Genomic DNA, 15343 nt, shown 5'->3' with positions numbered 1-15343 from the left:
TGCATTCGATAACTCTACTGGTTCTTGAGATATGGACGACGAAATATGTCTCCCGAACGTACACACACACGCACAGACATATCTCTAAAAAAATTTATTCAGATTCTAGGAACCTCGAAACTTCAAGAAATGTTGGCATTTTGAATTAGAAAAATTATACTGATTACAATTGCTTCCTATGCTAAAAATGCTTTTACCTGGAGAAGGCTGTAACCTTTTCATTTTAAATTTCAAATTACTAAATATATTTTATTTTTTATTTAGTATTAAAGCCATCAGTCTGTTACTAAATATATTATTATACTATTCGTTTTTGGAATAGAAACAATTTTTGGAATAGTTACAATTTCAACTACACGAATTTATGGGACCTTAACATTTTTCGAAAATTGAACTTATTTTCAAAAAGTTTTTAATCTTATTTTGTTTGCATATGTCCAAAGGTTTAGAAAGTAGGTTAAGTATAATGTTCCGACTTTTATAAGAGAATATCAATTTCCTTTTCATTCCACAGTCTTAGGAAACCTAAATCTTATTCAAATACATGATTCTTATAAATTTTGAAAATCTTTTCCCTTCAAAATATTAACTTTACTTTAATGTTCATACTGTATTTTCGTTCTTACCTATCAATGGATTTACATTTTCATGTCTCAGTCCATGCTCCATTACCATCAAATCCATTGCTTTCGATTTTAACTCAGCGGAACAATTCATAGTTATTTCTTTGAGTTGCACAAGGTCACCATTATATCTTGCTCTCATATCCAAAAGTCCTGTATTGTGTCGTGCCAAACTACCTGATCCAGATGTATTTTTTGCTCCGCCACCTACAGATGTAGTATTTGTGGCACCAACACCTCCCCCAAGACTACCACCACCACCACCACCTCCTGTTCCACTGGTACCAGCCAATGCAAGACCAAAGTTTTTCAAAGACCCAATTGATCCTTTGAGTAAATCTGGTTTATCGACTTCGGGTCCACCGAACTCTTGAAGTTGTTGCAACCAACAACACAGCATTGCTTCGATACCCTCATCCACCTGTAACGAAACCAAACATAGATAAAATGTACACAATATTTTTATATGCATTCAAGTGACTTCAAACTATGGTATATGTATAGTAAAATGTAGGTACATAAGTACTACTTGTACTGTACATACATATACTGATTGGACTTTAAACTTACTCTTCTAGAATCGACCGGAAACACAAAGTCACTTGCCGACAGGACAATTTTATTTGGTCCTTTAGAAAGTCGCTTCCGGAGTAAATAATTTCTGCAAATTGAAACGGGAAAGGAGATGAAAGCAAAATAAGGTTATTCGAAAGATTAACTGAACGAGCTTCTATTAAGTTTATGGTTACATAATCATTGTGATTCAAATGGAGTAGGAGTTTTCGTAGATGATAGTGGCTTTTATTTTGTTTTTATAAACTTTTGTTCAATCTTTGTAAACAAGTTTATGTAATCAAAACTCTGACGAAGGTAGAGGGAGAGAGAAAGAGTAAACCAAGTTTTTTTAAACAATAAAAGAAGAAAATTAGTTGAAAACATTTAATCAAAACACAAATAATTGAGCTAGAAAATAACTTCTTTAATTTAATCTTAATCTTTTCTCATATTTTATTAATTGAAAACGTTTTTAAAAAAAATGTATTACAAAATAGTAGGTAATGTGTCTGGTACCTCTGAATTGGGTTCTAACCCCAGTGGAAAGTTGTTGGGGGCAACAAACTACAGAGGGGGGTGAGGTGTTTCCACTCCTTATCCAGACGCCAGCGGAAGAATTCCCGAAACGGAATCAACGGTGTCCTCTACAGTTCCAGTAAGGTTAAACTACACCATATAGGACTTTTAAGACATTCCTTCCGTCCTTGGAGTTATGCTAAGAATCTAGCCCTCCAGGTTGGGGGTTGTGCCGTTGTGACTTCTTAACCACGTTGCGAAGCACCAACAAGCTTCATATACGGACGGATTTTAATGATGGCGAACCGAGCAAACAAAATGCAAATGCAGACTAAAAGACTGCGATGTATACTAAGGCGACTGCTACAGAGAATAAAGGCAGCGTCTATTAGTGTGTGGATTTTTTGTTGAAACTAGACTCAGGCAAAAAATCTTGGGTCTTAACACTTTGAGCGAGCGCATCACGACAATTTGCATCAAGGCTTAATTTGGCAACATCAGACTTCATAGAGCGGATGTCCGAACAGTGGAGAAAGATGGAGACACCAAAGACATATTCTTCGAGCTTTTGAGCAGTACAATGCCTATGACTTCCATGTCCTTTTCCGATCGAGTCTCTTAAAATCTTTTGAAAAATCCTATGCTGTATTTATCAAGCATTGAAAACCAGTGGCAACAGTGCCTTGCAAATTTTAAAGTAAGGTCTTATTTATATAATAATCCTCGAATTTATTGGATATTTTTTTGACTCCAAAATAAAATAAAGATAACTATATGAAATTTGTTTCCTGAATGTTTGTTTAAAGAAGCTTTAATTACAACAAACTATGTAACAAACATCACGGATTCAGCTAATGAGCTTAAGTATCCCTTCCATTTAAATAAACACATAAAAGAAAAAAGAGGAGCCAAATACAATTAATTAATTTTCATAATGATGTATGTATGTACAACATGGAATTTCTTTATTTCTATTTCAGAGGAACCTAATAAATGTGGTCGTTCGTATGCGTAAAACCACCTACATGCAAACAACTTGATAATTCTGTCGTTAGAATGTTAATTGGGTTGGTGGACGTGTCGTCAGGAAGGGACAAGAGATTGTACATATTCGGTAGAAACCTCAGCTTCACCTTTTTAGATGTTGGAACAGTATGCAGTGCAAGGGACTGGAGGACTCTTTAAATTAACCTATCTTGCATTAAAAGTTTGGAGTGCTACAAACTAAATCATTATTTTTATACATTACATATAGTGTATATGTAGTTGAGAACTATGACATTTGAATCTTTATATGGGATGTTAATAACCCTCCATTTTTAAAGTTCATTTAAGGGGATGTGATTATTCAATTTTTTAATCAAACCTTTTTACCCAGGGTGGCACAAAAACAACGTTTTGATTTAATAATTGAATAATTTTTTGTTCACTCATTTTGGTCCTAATTACCTTTGAAAAACTCGGGAATTTTATTACGGAAGAATTCAGCAAAGAACAATATTGTTCAGATTTATTTTTGACGCCGACATTCAATTATTCAGACTCAATCTATGATCTGATCATATATCATTTTTTTAAAGTTAAATGAGTTAGTTAACTATTTAAAATTGTGTTTTTAACTATGGCTCCTTTGAAGGATATTTTTGGATGTGATATCAGGGTGCGATTTTATTTTTAATTTTCGTAAAGTGCATGGCATATGAATCAGCAAAGGAAAGAACCATGTAATAACTTAAATCCAATTTGGGAAAAGAATTCAGAACGAAATGATGCTGTTCAAATAAACCATAACGTTAAATATGACGACCAATCATCGTTGGAAGACTACGTCAATACTCGCCATACAAAAATAAGCAGAGAACATAACAATTACAAATCAACAAAATACACTAAAAATGTGTACTTTTAATGTCAGGACACTTTCTTCAGACTAAAAAAGGACGAATTAAGACAAGCTTTGAAAAACATAAACTTGGATATAATAGAACTAGCCGAAATAAGACTTCTCGGACAAAGAATAATAAATAACGACAACGATATTTTCTACTACATAAGAGTAACTAAAAGACACTATCGGGTAGTATTTCTGATCAAAAAAGAACTAAAGACAAAATAATTAACATCCAATTCCATAAGTATACTGTAATACAAGTATACGCATTGATAGAAAAAGCCGATGACGAAGAAATTATTAAATTTTACAACATTCTAGAAGAAACATTCAATATGTATAAACAAATCAGAGTAAATGTACTTAATGGGAAATTTTAATGCAAAACTTTAAAAAATATTGACTGAAGAAGAAAACTAAGCTATACGTCCTCATGGATATACTCGTAGATCAAGAAATGAAAGAAATGAATTTTAAATTTGGAAACTCAATCTTCAAATAGACAGATAGCAGGAAATGGGTGTGGTAAAAATAAAAACGAAATATGCCTCATCCTCACGAACCAAATTGAAACTATCCAAGACATAACTGTCCTTAATAATAAACATTTTGACAGCAATAGACGATTGAAGTAGACGATAGAGTATTAAGAAGAAATCGACAAATTTTCTCTATCCCTAAAATAGTTCCTGATTAAAAAATGATTACCTATGTATATTGTATATCGACAATATGAAGGCCACGATCAATCAGCTTTTCAAAACAGTCAAACACTAATAATGACCTTCAAAATAAATATGAAAATGTAGAAAATATTATAAAGACTACAACAAAAATTTCAACAATGAACACAAAGACTTCCAACGAAAAACTATCAGACGAAACCAAAGCTCTTATTTTTAAAAGAGAAACCTTAAGACCAAAACCACAACTAATTAACCAAGAAATAATAGAGCTAAGCGAACTCAGAAAAACTATAAGATATAAAATAACGAAAGATATTCGAGAAATTTAATGAAAACATTATAAAGGATACAATTGGACAATCAAAAAGAAAAAACCTAAATACAAGGCATGTTGACGGAACTTGCTACCTTGTGTAAAAATTATGGACTATATGGAAACAATCCTGGAGCATTAAACATATTTTAAAATTGCCCCAAAGTGCAGACGCAATGAAATATATTTTCGAATCTACTATTCTACCGTTCCTTATCACGCACGGACTACAGACAATGAGCTTGTCTGTAAGAACCACTTCCCTAGCTAGGAAAATTCTGAATATACGACCAAGCCAAAAGGTACGAAATGAAGATATTCGCAACATAACCTAAATTATTGACATCATAAGTAAAACAAGAAGTAACTGTCTAATGGGAAAGCACGCCACGCTGCTCGGCGTATTCTCAAATGACTTTTGCAGAAGTTGTATGGATGAGGAAGAGAAGGAAACAGTTCTTAACCTTCTTTGTACATTCTATGCAATAACTCAAAAATGCAGGTATTACCTAGAAGAATTCGTCTATAACGATTTAAATCATATTTGTATAATCAGCCTCTCACGTTTCGTAAGGTACTCAAACTGATTCAATTGAGCCTAGAAGAAAGCCTCAAGATTCATGTGCTATCACAATTGGGAATTAAACTGGCCTAAGTGTGTCATACTTCATCACGGACAGACACTTTAACCTAACCTAACCTAAGCTACTTCATGCACTTTATCAAATTTGAACCACAAATCGTATAAGAGGTTTGTGTGGCATTGCAAACACTATTACTATTATTATTATTATTTCCAGAGTTCAAGCACAACGTGCTTTCAACTATAAAACTTAATCTTAATTCAGATTTAATAAAATAATTACCTTAAAGTGATTCCAGCGGCAACACTCGCCAAAACAATGCACAAAAGAAATACGAAGCACACAGCCAATATAGTCCAGCATATCGTGCCGCAATGCCAAAATTGTGACGTCTTCTCTGACAACCAATCATTGTATCCTGGCAATATGGAGTGTGTAATGAACGTCAGATTAATTTCATGTTGTTCCAAAATGAGTAGTGGTCTCCATTTGAATTCATATGGACTGGCAGTCTTATTCACTGAACTTCGCACAATATCTAACACAAGGAAATCGTATTTGGGAAATTGTACGGAATCCGCTGTTGATCCTCGTGCTGCATTTGAAATGATGAAATCATAAAAATGGAAGAAATCTATGAAATTCCGCAATATTGATATTCTCGCTTCAGTCCGTGGTAGTTGAACATTGGTAGAGTTGCATAATTCTTTTATTTGTATTCTGGGTTGGGTTTGATTTGCCACACCACATTGTTGCACGAACTCCTCAATATCGTTGCAGACTTGTGTGATCTTTTGCAATGTTACAGATGTGTTTTCACATTGGAATGGCAGGTTAAGTTGCTCCAATTGAATGGAACGGTCCAATCGCATCGGCCAATCAACATTTTCTGGGAGGATACTTAGATCAGTGCCTGTGTGCTGTATTTGTTGCTGCCACCGGCGAATCTGATGATAGGTTTGAACGGTACCGATGCGATCATCATCAAATGCTACATTCAGAAAATGACGGTACTTATCACTTAGTACAGTGAGTAGAAGTAAATTGGACATCAATTTTGAGGTGGATTTTATCAGAGACAGATTCTTGTAGAATTTATTTTCAGCATTAAAGGACGTTGCAATAATGTCGATTAAAAGCACCTTAGTGTGGATGAGTAATTCAAAGCGAGTAAGTATTTGGAGGGTGGAAGGATCGTTCATATCTGCTGTCACGATTATAACTATTGAGGAAAACTAAGGTAGAAATTGAAGCTTAAGTTCATATTAAATGTTACCTTTTCCAGGTACATCATTCATTGTTAAGTCTTGGGCATCACTTTCACCAATTTTAATTCTGTATGGTATGTGAAGATTAGCAGCTATAGTTAGTGGAAGACCCCAATTCCTATCTGAAAGAAAGAAAATTCAATGACAACGTTGTATGCATGTAGTTTCGAAATATTGAAATGGGTACAAAATTAAAGCTGATGTTTTGTTAAATATACATGATTAATATTTTCAAAATCCGTTCGTGACATTTTGAGATATTGGAGCTTAAATTTGGGGGAGTAAAAGAGTTATATACTGATATGGCAAAAAATATGATTTTCTTGATTTTTACTATTTCAACTTCAAGCTCAAATATCTCCAAATTTCCCAAACCGATTTTTAAAATATTAATCATGTATATTAAGAAAAACATAAGCTTTCATTTGGTTTTAATATTATGGGTGTTTGCACTTTCTTCACACATGTACGGACAGTGGCCATTCTCCTTTTCGAATTGACATTGCAAAACATTCGAAATCTATCTCAAAAACATTTAATTGGCAATGGAAATTATAGTTACAAGGCAAATTAACGTACATACATATACATATGTACACATATTTGATATGAAATTTATACCGTGTGCCTTGTGCCACAATCCAGGCACATTTCATTCAAAAGTAAAGTAAAATGAAGTAAAATTGTTATAAAAGAGAAAATAAGAGTTATGTCGCAGTTTTCCTTTACTTTTCTTTGTAGACAAAATGTCTGTCAAAAGAATTTAAAATTTACACAAATGTTCATTTAAAACAAAAAAGTACAAATTACATATTTGGTTACAGGTGGCAAAACAGATAAGTTTATATCCACATGAAGGTTATAAAGGAATAGTTTTTTTTTATTTGGTTGCTGTCGTCACAAACTATCCACCTGAAGCTTTGTTACATATTGCTTTAATTTTGAACTTTCCAAATAACTCAAATATTTAAAATCCTTTTTGAACTATCTTAAAACTATTTCACTAAAATATCTAACATTCTGACCATTGACGACGCTTGATAGGTTAAGAGGCTTTAGTTTTTGAGTCAATTCCACCTAGTAAGCGTATAAATGCAAGTCTTAATGCATAATGTTCATCAACAATGAGAGGTGCAATTGGTTGACACGACGACGAGTTGGGTGAACGACTCTTCAGCCTCACTAACTAGAACAGCAGCAATATTTTCTGCAGATGGAGGATGCATTGGTGTTTTCAAATCTTCTACAGACCCGGTTTGCTCAAATTGTTGCCGAATAATTTGACCGAACAAATCTTAAAGCGCACGATATTCATTTTCATATTAAGCCTGAATAACTTTAATCCGTTGCTCGATTCAATGGTTTAAATTGAAATAGTCAAAAACTGAGACATGTAAAATGAAATACAGAAAAAAACTTGACGTTTGATACGGTTCATGTTCAACATCGGGCCTTAAAATTTAATCACCCTTTATTTTCAGTTTCCTTTATCCTTGAGTTTACTTTTAAACAAATTATTTGCAGTGTTCATATTCTTTCTTCAATTACTTTAAATACAATCTTGTAATTTCAGGATGCAAAGATTTTAGATCTTCACAGCACTTACATGAGTACGAAGGAAGAAAAACAAATCCCGTTACATCAACTCTAACACTAACTTTACACAAGCCTCATTGTTTGTCCAGCCTCTTCGTTGCCGCTTTAACCAATTTCAACGTACTTTATCTGGTTGGTACATATATATACCTTGATATGCACTTACACTTGGTCTTGGTTGAACTTAAATGTATCAGAAGAACACTGTGATGTGTGATGTAAAAATAAAATAAAACATAACTAGAACACGAATGATATAAAAATATCGAAAAAGTATCTTTAACGTTCGTTTGTTTTCCTGTATTTCATAAATTTGCTTCGCACAAAAAATTACTTCAAAAAAAGAAAAATTAACAGCAAGGGACAATACCAACAATTTCAAGCTGCAATATTTTTTTTTTGATTAGAATATTTTAAGAACGTACAAAGATATTCACACCATGATAATTTTTACCTGCGACATAACGGAACTATGTACATATATGGCAAGTTTTGAATTCGTGCAAAATTTCGAACTCGAGATTTTAATCAAACATGATATTACGATGGTAGACAAGTCGAAAAAAGTGGGTGCCGCGATTCCGTTTGGTTTGTTTTGACTGTCTGTCCGCGCTTTTACAATCTAAACCATTAGGTCGATTGAGTTCAAACTTTTTTGAGCAGATTCGTGTTAATCGTTTTTTTCATTTTTTTTTTTAAGATCAAAACTAACAGTGGCCCCCATACAATTTTTTTGGTCAAAAAACGATATTTCGAATTTTCTCAAAAACAAACAGATAGTTTTTTTTAATTTTCTTTAAAATTTAATTTTTGTAACTTGGCTTCTTTTAATAAGAAAAACATATTTTTGTTTTGCCCAGGAAAGGTACCGCTATAATTTTCTGAGCAACGTATAAACTGATTTTTTTTCAATAAGCTCTTATATTGCCCTAACAATATTTGATTATCAAAAGTGAATTTTTTTATTTTTTGGATTTTTAAAAAAATATTGAATTTTTTTTTCAAAATTCTATACCTCAAAAACGGTTTAAAATTTTTTACGAAATTCAAATGTTGGGCGTATATTTACAATCACTAAACAACTGCATACCAAAAACATTTTTAGACCAATATTAAAAAATTGTATACATACAAAATTAATTTTAAAAAAACCGCTCTAACCATTTTCAAAAAAAAAAATTGAAAAATCAAGAATTTTTTGATTTATAAAATGGCATCTAAATTTTTGAAGACAAACTTAAAATAGTTTTTTTTTTGAATATATTAACTGTGCATGAGCCGGAAAGAGCGCATTATTTTGACAGAATTGTAATTACATTCCTATCTTTTATCCAAATTAATGCATTTGGTACATGTTTATGTATTTTTATAACAATAATTATTGTAAATACCAACGATGGCCATCCGTGTAGCGCCACTGTATCGGATTAACGAATATGATATATTTAATCAACAATCTATTTTCAAGTGTCTATCAAGAAGTATTATCTTGGTACCTTTGTATAAATGATTTTAAAATATTATTCTTTAAGATTAAGGTTGCTTCACACATATTTTGTTTGCCTTTGCCTATATAAAAGAATAAATACTTAGTAGAAGTTTAAGAAACGGACCAGAAAGAGAATATGTGTTTTCTATTAGAATCACTTTTTCAACGTTTGTATACACATTATACCTATACAGGTGTTACGTATACAACCTCTACAATTATTGCTTACGTTTCACTTCATAACTAAAATTCAAAACACATAAGAGCCTGACTGTAAAAAACACATAAATAGCAATTTCTTGTACTTGTTCGTATGCTTGTTTCTTTTAAAATTTAAGAAAAGAATAAACTGAACGTAATAACTATATGTTTGCGCTGAAACCTTGTAGGAAAGAAGGAATGTGATTGGATTGTAGTAAGTACCTTCTACCTACTAATAACATTCCTTCATTATCATCATAAACATGACTGAGCACGCCAATGAACTATTCTTCATTCGTTTAAGGCACCTGTCTAACTACACATACATGTTCTTCCTCTTTCTTATCTTCAGATAATTTACTTTCCATCCTGGTTCTTCTAATATGTAATTAAAATAAAGCCATCCAAAGGAAAAAGGTTTGAACGAACTATAGGATGAGTTGTGTCTTGGGATGAATCGCGCGGTTTTTTTGACAAATCATTTATATCTTTGAAGACAAACTTATTTTACAGGTATATTTTTAGATGTTATATAGATACTTTTTTAAACAGGCTCTATGCATACAGGAGCAAGTTCGTGTGAACCAGTCGATCATTTTATTTTCTATACACAACAATAATTTTGAAAAGCTGTGAAACATAGGCCAACAAAATAAATTTACAAAAAAGAGTCTGGGATGGACCCATACACTAATAACTTCCTATCCCGTCCATCGAATTGACTTGCTTAAAACTTTAACAATATATCTATAACAATATTTTGTGTGAGATAAATAATTTCAAGTCAATAATACTTGATTCAAAAACCATTTCTAATCAGTTGTTTGTTTTTGTAGGTTTTCGTGTTTTATTAAAAAAGTTGTCAGTTAAATTTTTCTAAAAAAAAATAATTGAAAATAAACAGCAATATTTTGTATATAATGAAATACATAGTTTGATTTCAAAATCTTACTTCATTCAATTTTAGTAAGATTTCTTAAAAGTTTGTATTTCTTATATAAAGAGCAACAGTTAATCACAGAATGAAATCATTTTGTAGTCAATATCTTCATTTTTTCACGCGGTATCGAGAAACGAATATCATTGTTTAACAATTTTGCGTATTTTTTTTGTAGATTTAAATTTGTATAAAAAAAAACTGAATTTTATGAAAAATTTATGTATAAGTTGAAATATCTTAAATCAATTTTTTTTTGGAATTTTATTTTTTGGAAAAAAATGTCAATTCGATGGCTTTCGCTAAATTTTACCAGATGTCAAAAGGGTTATTTATCGTTGCATTAAATAACTTGGAGACAAAATCATTTTTGATGATAAAATATCCGAGGTGACAATTATTTTTTTGTTTTATAAAACAATTTTTTTTTTTTTCAAATTTTATTAGTTTGGCACCACGTCAGAATAATATTATGTATATAAAATTTAATTTGAGTCGGTAGCGTTATAGGTTTATGACAAATTTCATATTAACCAAAATTGTTTTGAGAGACCTTTCTTCATCTTTCTGCATTTTTATCGATATACCAACATTTATTTGGAGTAGATATCTCCACTGGTTATTGCAATTTCGACGGCGAAAAAAGCTTCCCGAACGTACGTACAAACGCACAAACATGGATTTCTTTTAGAATCTTTTATTTGGACTGTGAGGAACTAGGAACGTCGCAACAGGTCAAAATTTTAAATTCGACAAATTGGACACATTACAATAACTTCCTATGGGAACTACTACTTAAAATTCTTCTCTAAAACTCTCGACGGAAAACAGAGTAGATAATAAACTGCATATTGTTTAAAATTATTAATATAGATTATATTCAATTTGCTAAGAATACAAAATTATACGGTGCAACTTTATAAGCTCACCAATAAGAAAATAGTACCCGTGGCATGATGGTTACTGTTGGACTGTCATGCCAGAGGTCTTGTGTTCAATCCCTGCATGTACCTTCTAAAGTTTTTTTCGACGGATACTGTCTCTTGCGAGGAATTTACAAATCCCCAAAGAGTAATTATTGTCGTTATAGCCGTTAGGATTCGGCTTAAAACTGTTGGTCCCTTCAATCCTTGACAACATTACTCACACACAGGAATGGTTGAGAGTTGTAAGTGACTAGGCCCTAGTTTTCGACGGACTGTTGCGCCCCTAATTTATTTTTAATAGAAAAGTTGGCGATGTGGCACAGACTGCACATTATGATATTAAATTTAAAACAGGTCTTTATTTTAAATTTACGGGCTTATTATGACAATTACAAACACAATTCGTATTATGAAAGACATTTTTTTTCAGTCGAGTTGACCTAATACATTGCTTACTCTTTGTGCTTGGTTTTGTCAAAATCAGCTATGTTAAGTTAAATAAGAAATTCAAAGTTTTGAATTCAGTGCAAAATTGTATAAAAAAGTCAAAATAATACGAAATGGAGAGTTCTGTTGATTTGTTTAGTGTAAATTCGGAAGAAGAAAATCCCCTCAATGTTGCTCTGATGAAAAAAAATATTTGAGATTACTCCAATCCATTGGAACTTCCAAACAAAAAGTATTATTTGTAAACAAATTCTTTGATGAGAAGTGTTGATTTAATGTCTTCGTTTTGTTGCAGATTTATAAGTCATTTTAGACTCAACAAAGACGCATTTGTTTATGTGGTAAACGAAATCAAAGATTATTTGAAACATCCACAGCGTTCCTCTCCAATCCCAACTCACAAACTTTTCACTGCCCTACGTTTCATGGCAGAAGGAAGGTACCAAAAGTGCAGTGGTAATGATTTTAATTCAGGCCTTGCTCAGCCCACAGTTTCGGTAGTATAAAAAGAAGTGCTATACGTAGTATCTGTCCAGAGTGGGTAAGGGTCATATGACAAATGACGAGATTTATCGATATAACCCATATTCGAATCAAATCACCAAAAAAAAAATCTTCAAAATCTCTATTTAAATAGAAAAGGTTACTACATTCCGAATGTCATAATTTTAAGTGTATATCCCATCTTTAGTATTTTTAATTTTAAATATGCCTTCTATCTGGCCGGGGATTGCATTAGAGTTTTTTTTTTTTTTTTTTTCAAATTCATTTTTATTTATTCAATCTTAAACCTATCTTAAAGCTTGACAAAAATTCATAAAACTAGCCTAATTATCCATAACTTACAACTAACTTAATGGTCCCATACGGACACTCTAAACTAAACTATAACACTAATTACTAATGCCTTTCGGCCTTAAGGCTTAAAACCCCATCCCGACTACCCACTATCAAGTGCCGATTGAAGCCACCAAAACTGGTTCTCCTGCTTCACCCTATCAGTTCGGTCCCGTTCGGACACAGCCCTACTGAACCGAAGGAGCTCTGCTCCGCCTTGTGCCATGACGTCCCGATTGTACAGGAGTCGCCTATCCACGGTTCTTCGTCTGACGTGGTAGATTAACGGAACTGCCAATCTATCCTGTATCAGACCGCATCTATCTAAAAAGAGGAATGCCTCTGGGGGAATGAAGCCGCTCAAGCGTGCACTCTCAAAATACTCGTCGTTCGGATAGAACGCCCCGAAAATTAAATTGTTGGTCGAAGACATAGCTCTTGCAATGTGACCTCGAACGAGTTTTATCACGAAATTGTCAATTCTGTTGATTCGAGCCTCGTTGTATAGGACCTCGTTTGAATAGTAATGCACATAAGAAGATTCGGCTGTTCGATATAAGCCGGTACAGCGTCGTAAACACTGCCGCTCGAACACCCGAAACTTCTCCATCTGGGAAGGGGCAACGTTGAACCACACAGGACAACTATAAACGATCATTGGCCGTATGAGGGCCATGTAGCAAATTACTTTCACTCTGGGGTCAAGCCGACTGCTAAAAAACAGCCGTTTCGTCAGAGCGAAGGCTCCTCTGGCCCTGGTCAGAGCAGCATTTATATGTCTGTCGAAATATAAATACTGATCTAACCAGATACCGAGGTACTTCACTACATTTTTGCTCGCCAATGGCTGCCCGTGAAGATCAACGATGACCATCTTGCGCCAATTCTTACACGTATCCCTCGTGGCCCTAGCCAACGGAGTCCGGAACAGAATTGTCTCTGACTTCTGGACATTTATTTTCAGTTTCCAGTCGTCGCAATATCGTTGAATCTTGTCGAAATCACGCTTGCATTAGAGTCTTGAAAGAGCTGCGATATTTGTCAATGCAAGTTGTGCCTTACACATATGTAAGTCAACATTTTTAAAATAATATATGTCGATAAAATTCAAAATAATCATGCTATCAATGATTTTGTCCATGGAGTTAACGTGTTATTAATATAATATAATTAAAAAAATGTCAACCATTTTTTAGTTGACTTTCATAAGTCAACTAGTAGTGATCAGTAATACCGATTTCCGGATTACAACTCAACTTAGTTCTTAGTTGTCTTACATAATAGGCCAATTAATATCATGTTAAGTGGTTCACAACTTTGCATTTCATATTTATAAATTTAATTTTATTTTTATTTAAAATCAAATCATTATGTATGTAATTGATTATTATAGTTAATAATCAAAGCATATTTATTGATATATTATGTATGTTATAAAAGGCAGTTACAAAAAGCAAACAAAACAAATGAAAAGTATTCATTTCCTCCCGCATTAGGGAAAGAGAAAGTTTTGTTTAAAATAATATAGAACAAAAAGGGACAATCGAAATTTAAAGACAGGCATGCGACCCACTCTGATAAGCTTTCATTGGAAATGATATTTATTGTGTAATACTAAACTGTCATTTAAATAATTTCGAAAAGATTAAAAATTAAGTTGTTTCTTATAGAGATTTTCAAAACAAATATATTTAAAGATTATATATTTTTTATAAAAAAAAGTTTCAATTGAATTTGTATTAAAAATTTTCCAAATGTTACGTTTTATGTAATATTAAATAAGTTTGAAGTCTAAGTCACTTTTTATTCGCAGATATTTTAGTCGAAAATAATGTGAAGCAATATTTTTCTGTGGGATTACATTTTTGTAAGAAAAGTAGAAATTGAATTTTTTAGTTAAATAAAGCTAACATCAAAATCGGTGAAAAACTGTCAGATATTATTGACTTGGAACAAACGAATATTTAAATTTTTGTGATTTTGGGATGGTTAAATTTAAAACAACAGTTGTTGTTAATAAATAATAGTCTAATAGCTGTGTTCAGTTCTTTTCAGTCCTGCTCAATTTTAAGAGAAGTATTTCAATGAAAATCGTATTGGTAATTGTACTTATATAAATGTATACTTTAATGCTATTCTTAGTCTTCATTTTTTTATAGACTTACCTCCAACAAAGATATCAACTTGAGTCCAATTTAGTTTAGCCGCCACACTTTTAACAGCAAAGGATATTGCTTCCAATGATGGTAGGAAGCTACTTGACTCCTACAAAAACAGAAAATGCAAATACGAATTTAATTATTTAGAATGTATATTGGTGTGTGTGTTTGAAATTATTCTTTATTAAACCATTTTATTTTTAAAATTTAGATAACATTTATTTGAAAATATATTTGTACATACATGATAACAATAAAATGAAATTTACTTCTGTAAGAATTTGTTTAATGTTATATAGTTATATGGAATTAAAG

The 15343-nt window shown here is 32.3% G+C and overlaps 1 protein-coding gene across 1 annotated transcript in view; it reads right to left on the bottom strand.

Moving 5' to 3' along the window:
* Positions 1 to 15343, bottom strand: part of LOC129939981 (uncharacterized) — a 72807-nt gene that overhangs the window by 14035 nt on the left and 43429 nt on the right. Inside the window, exons 4-8 of the mRNA XM_056048192.1 lie at positions 15035 to 15134; positions 6445 to 6558; positions 5451 to 6390; positions 1194 to 1284; positions 627 to 1044 (exon numbers count right to left, since the gene is read on the bottom strand). Coding sequence (XP_055904167.1) covers positions 627 to 1044; positions 1194 to 1284; positions 5451 to 6390; positions 6445 to 6558; positions 15035 to 15134 — 1663 coding nt within the window. The remainder of the gene's footprint in view (positions 1 to 626; positions 1045 to 1193; positions 1285 to 5450; positions 6391 to 6444; positions 6559 to 15034; positions 15135 to 15343) is intronic.

Source organism: Eupeodes corollae, chromosome 1 (genome assembly GCF_945859685.1).
Source record: "Eupeodes corollae chromosome 1, idEupCoro1.1, whole genome shotgun sequence".
NCBI classification, from domain to species: Eukaryota; Metazoa; Arthropoda; class Insecta; order Diptera; family Syrphidae; genus Eupeodes; species Eupeodes corollae.
This window is presented reverse-complemented; position numbering and strand designations above follow the sequence as displayed.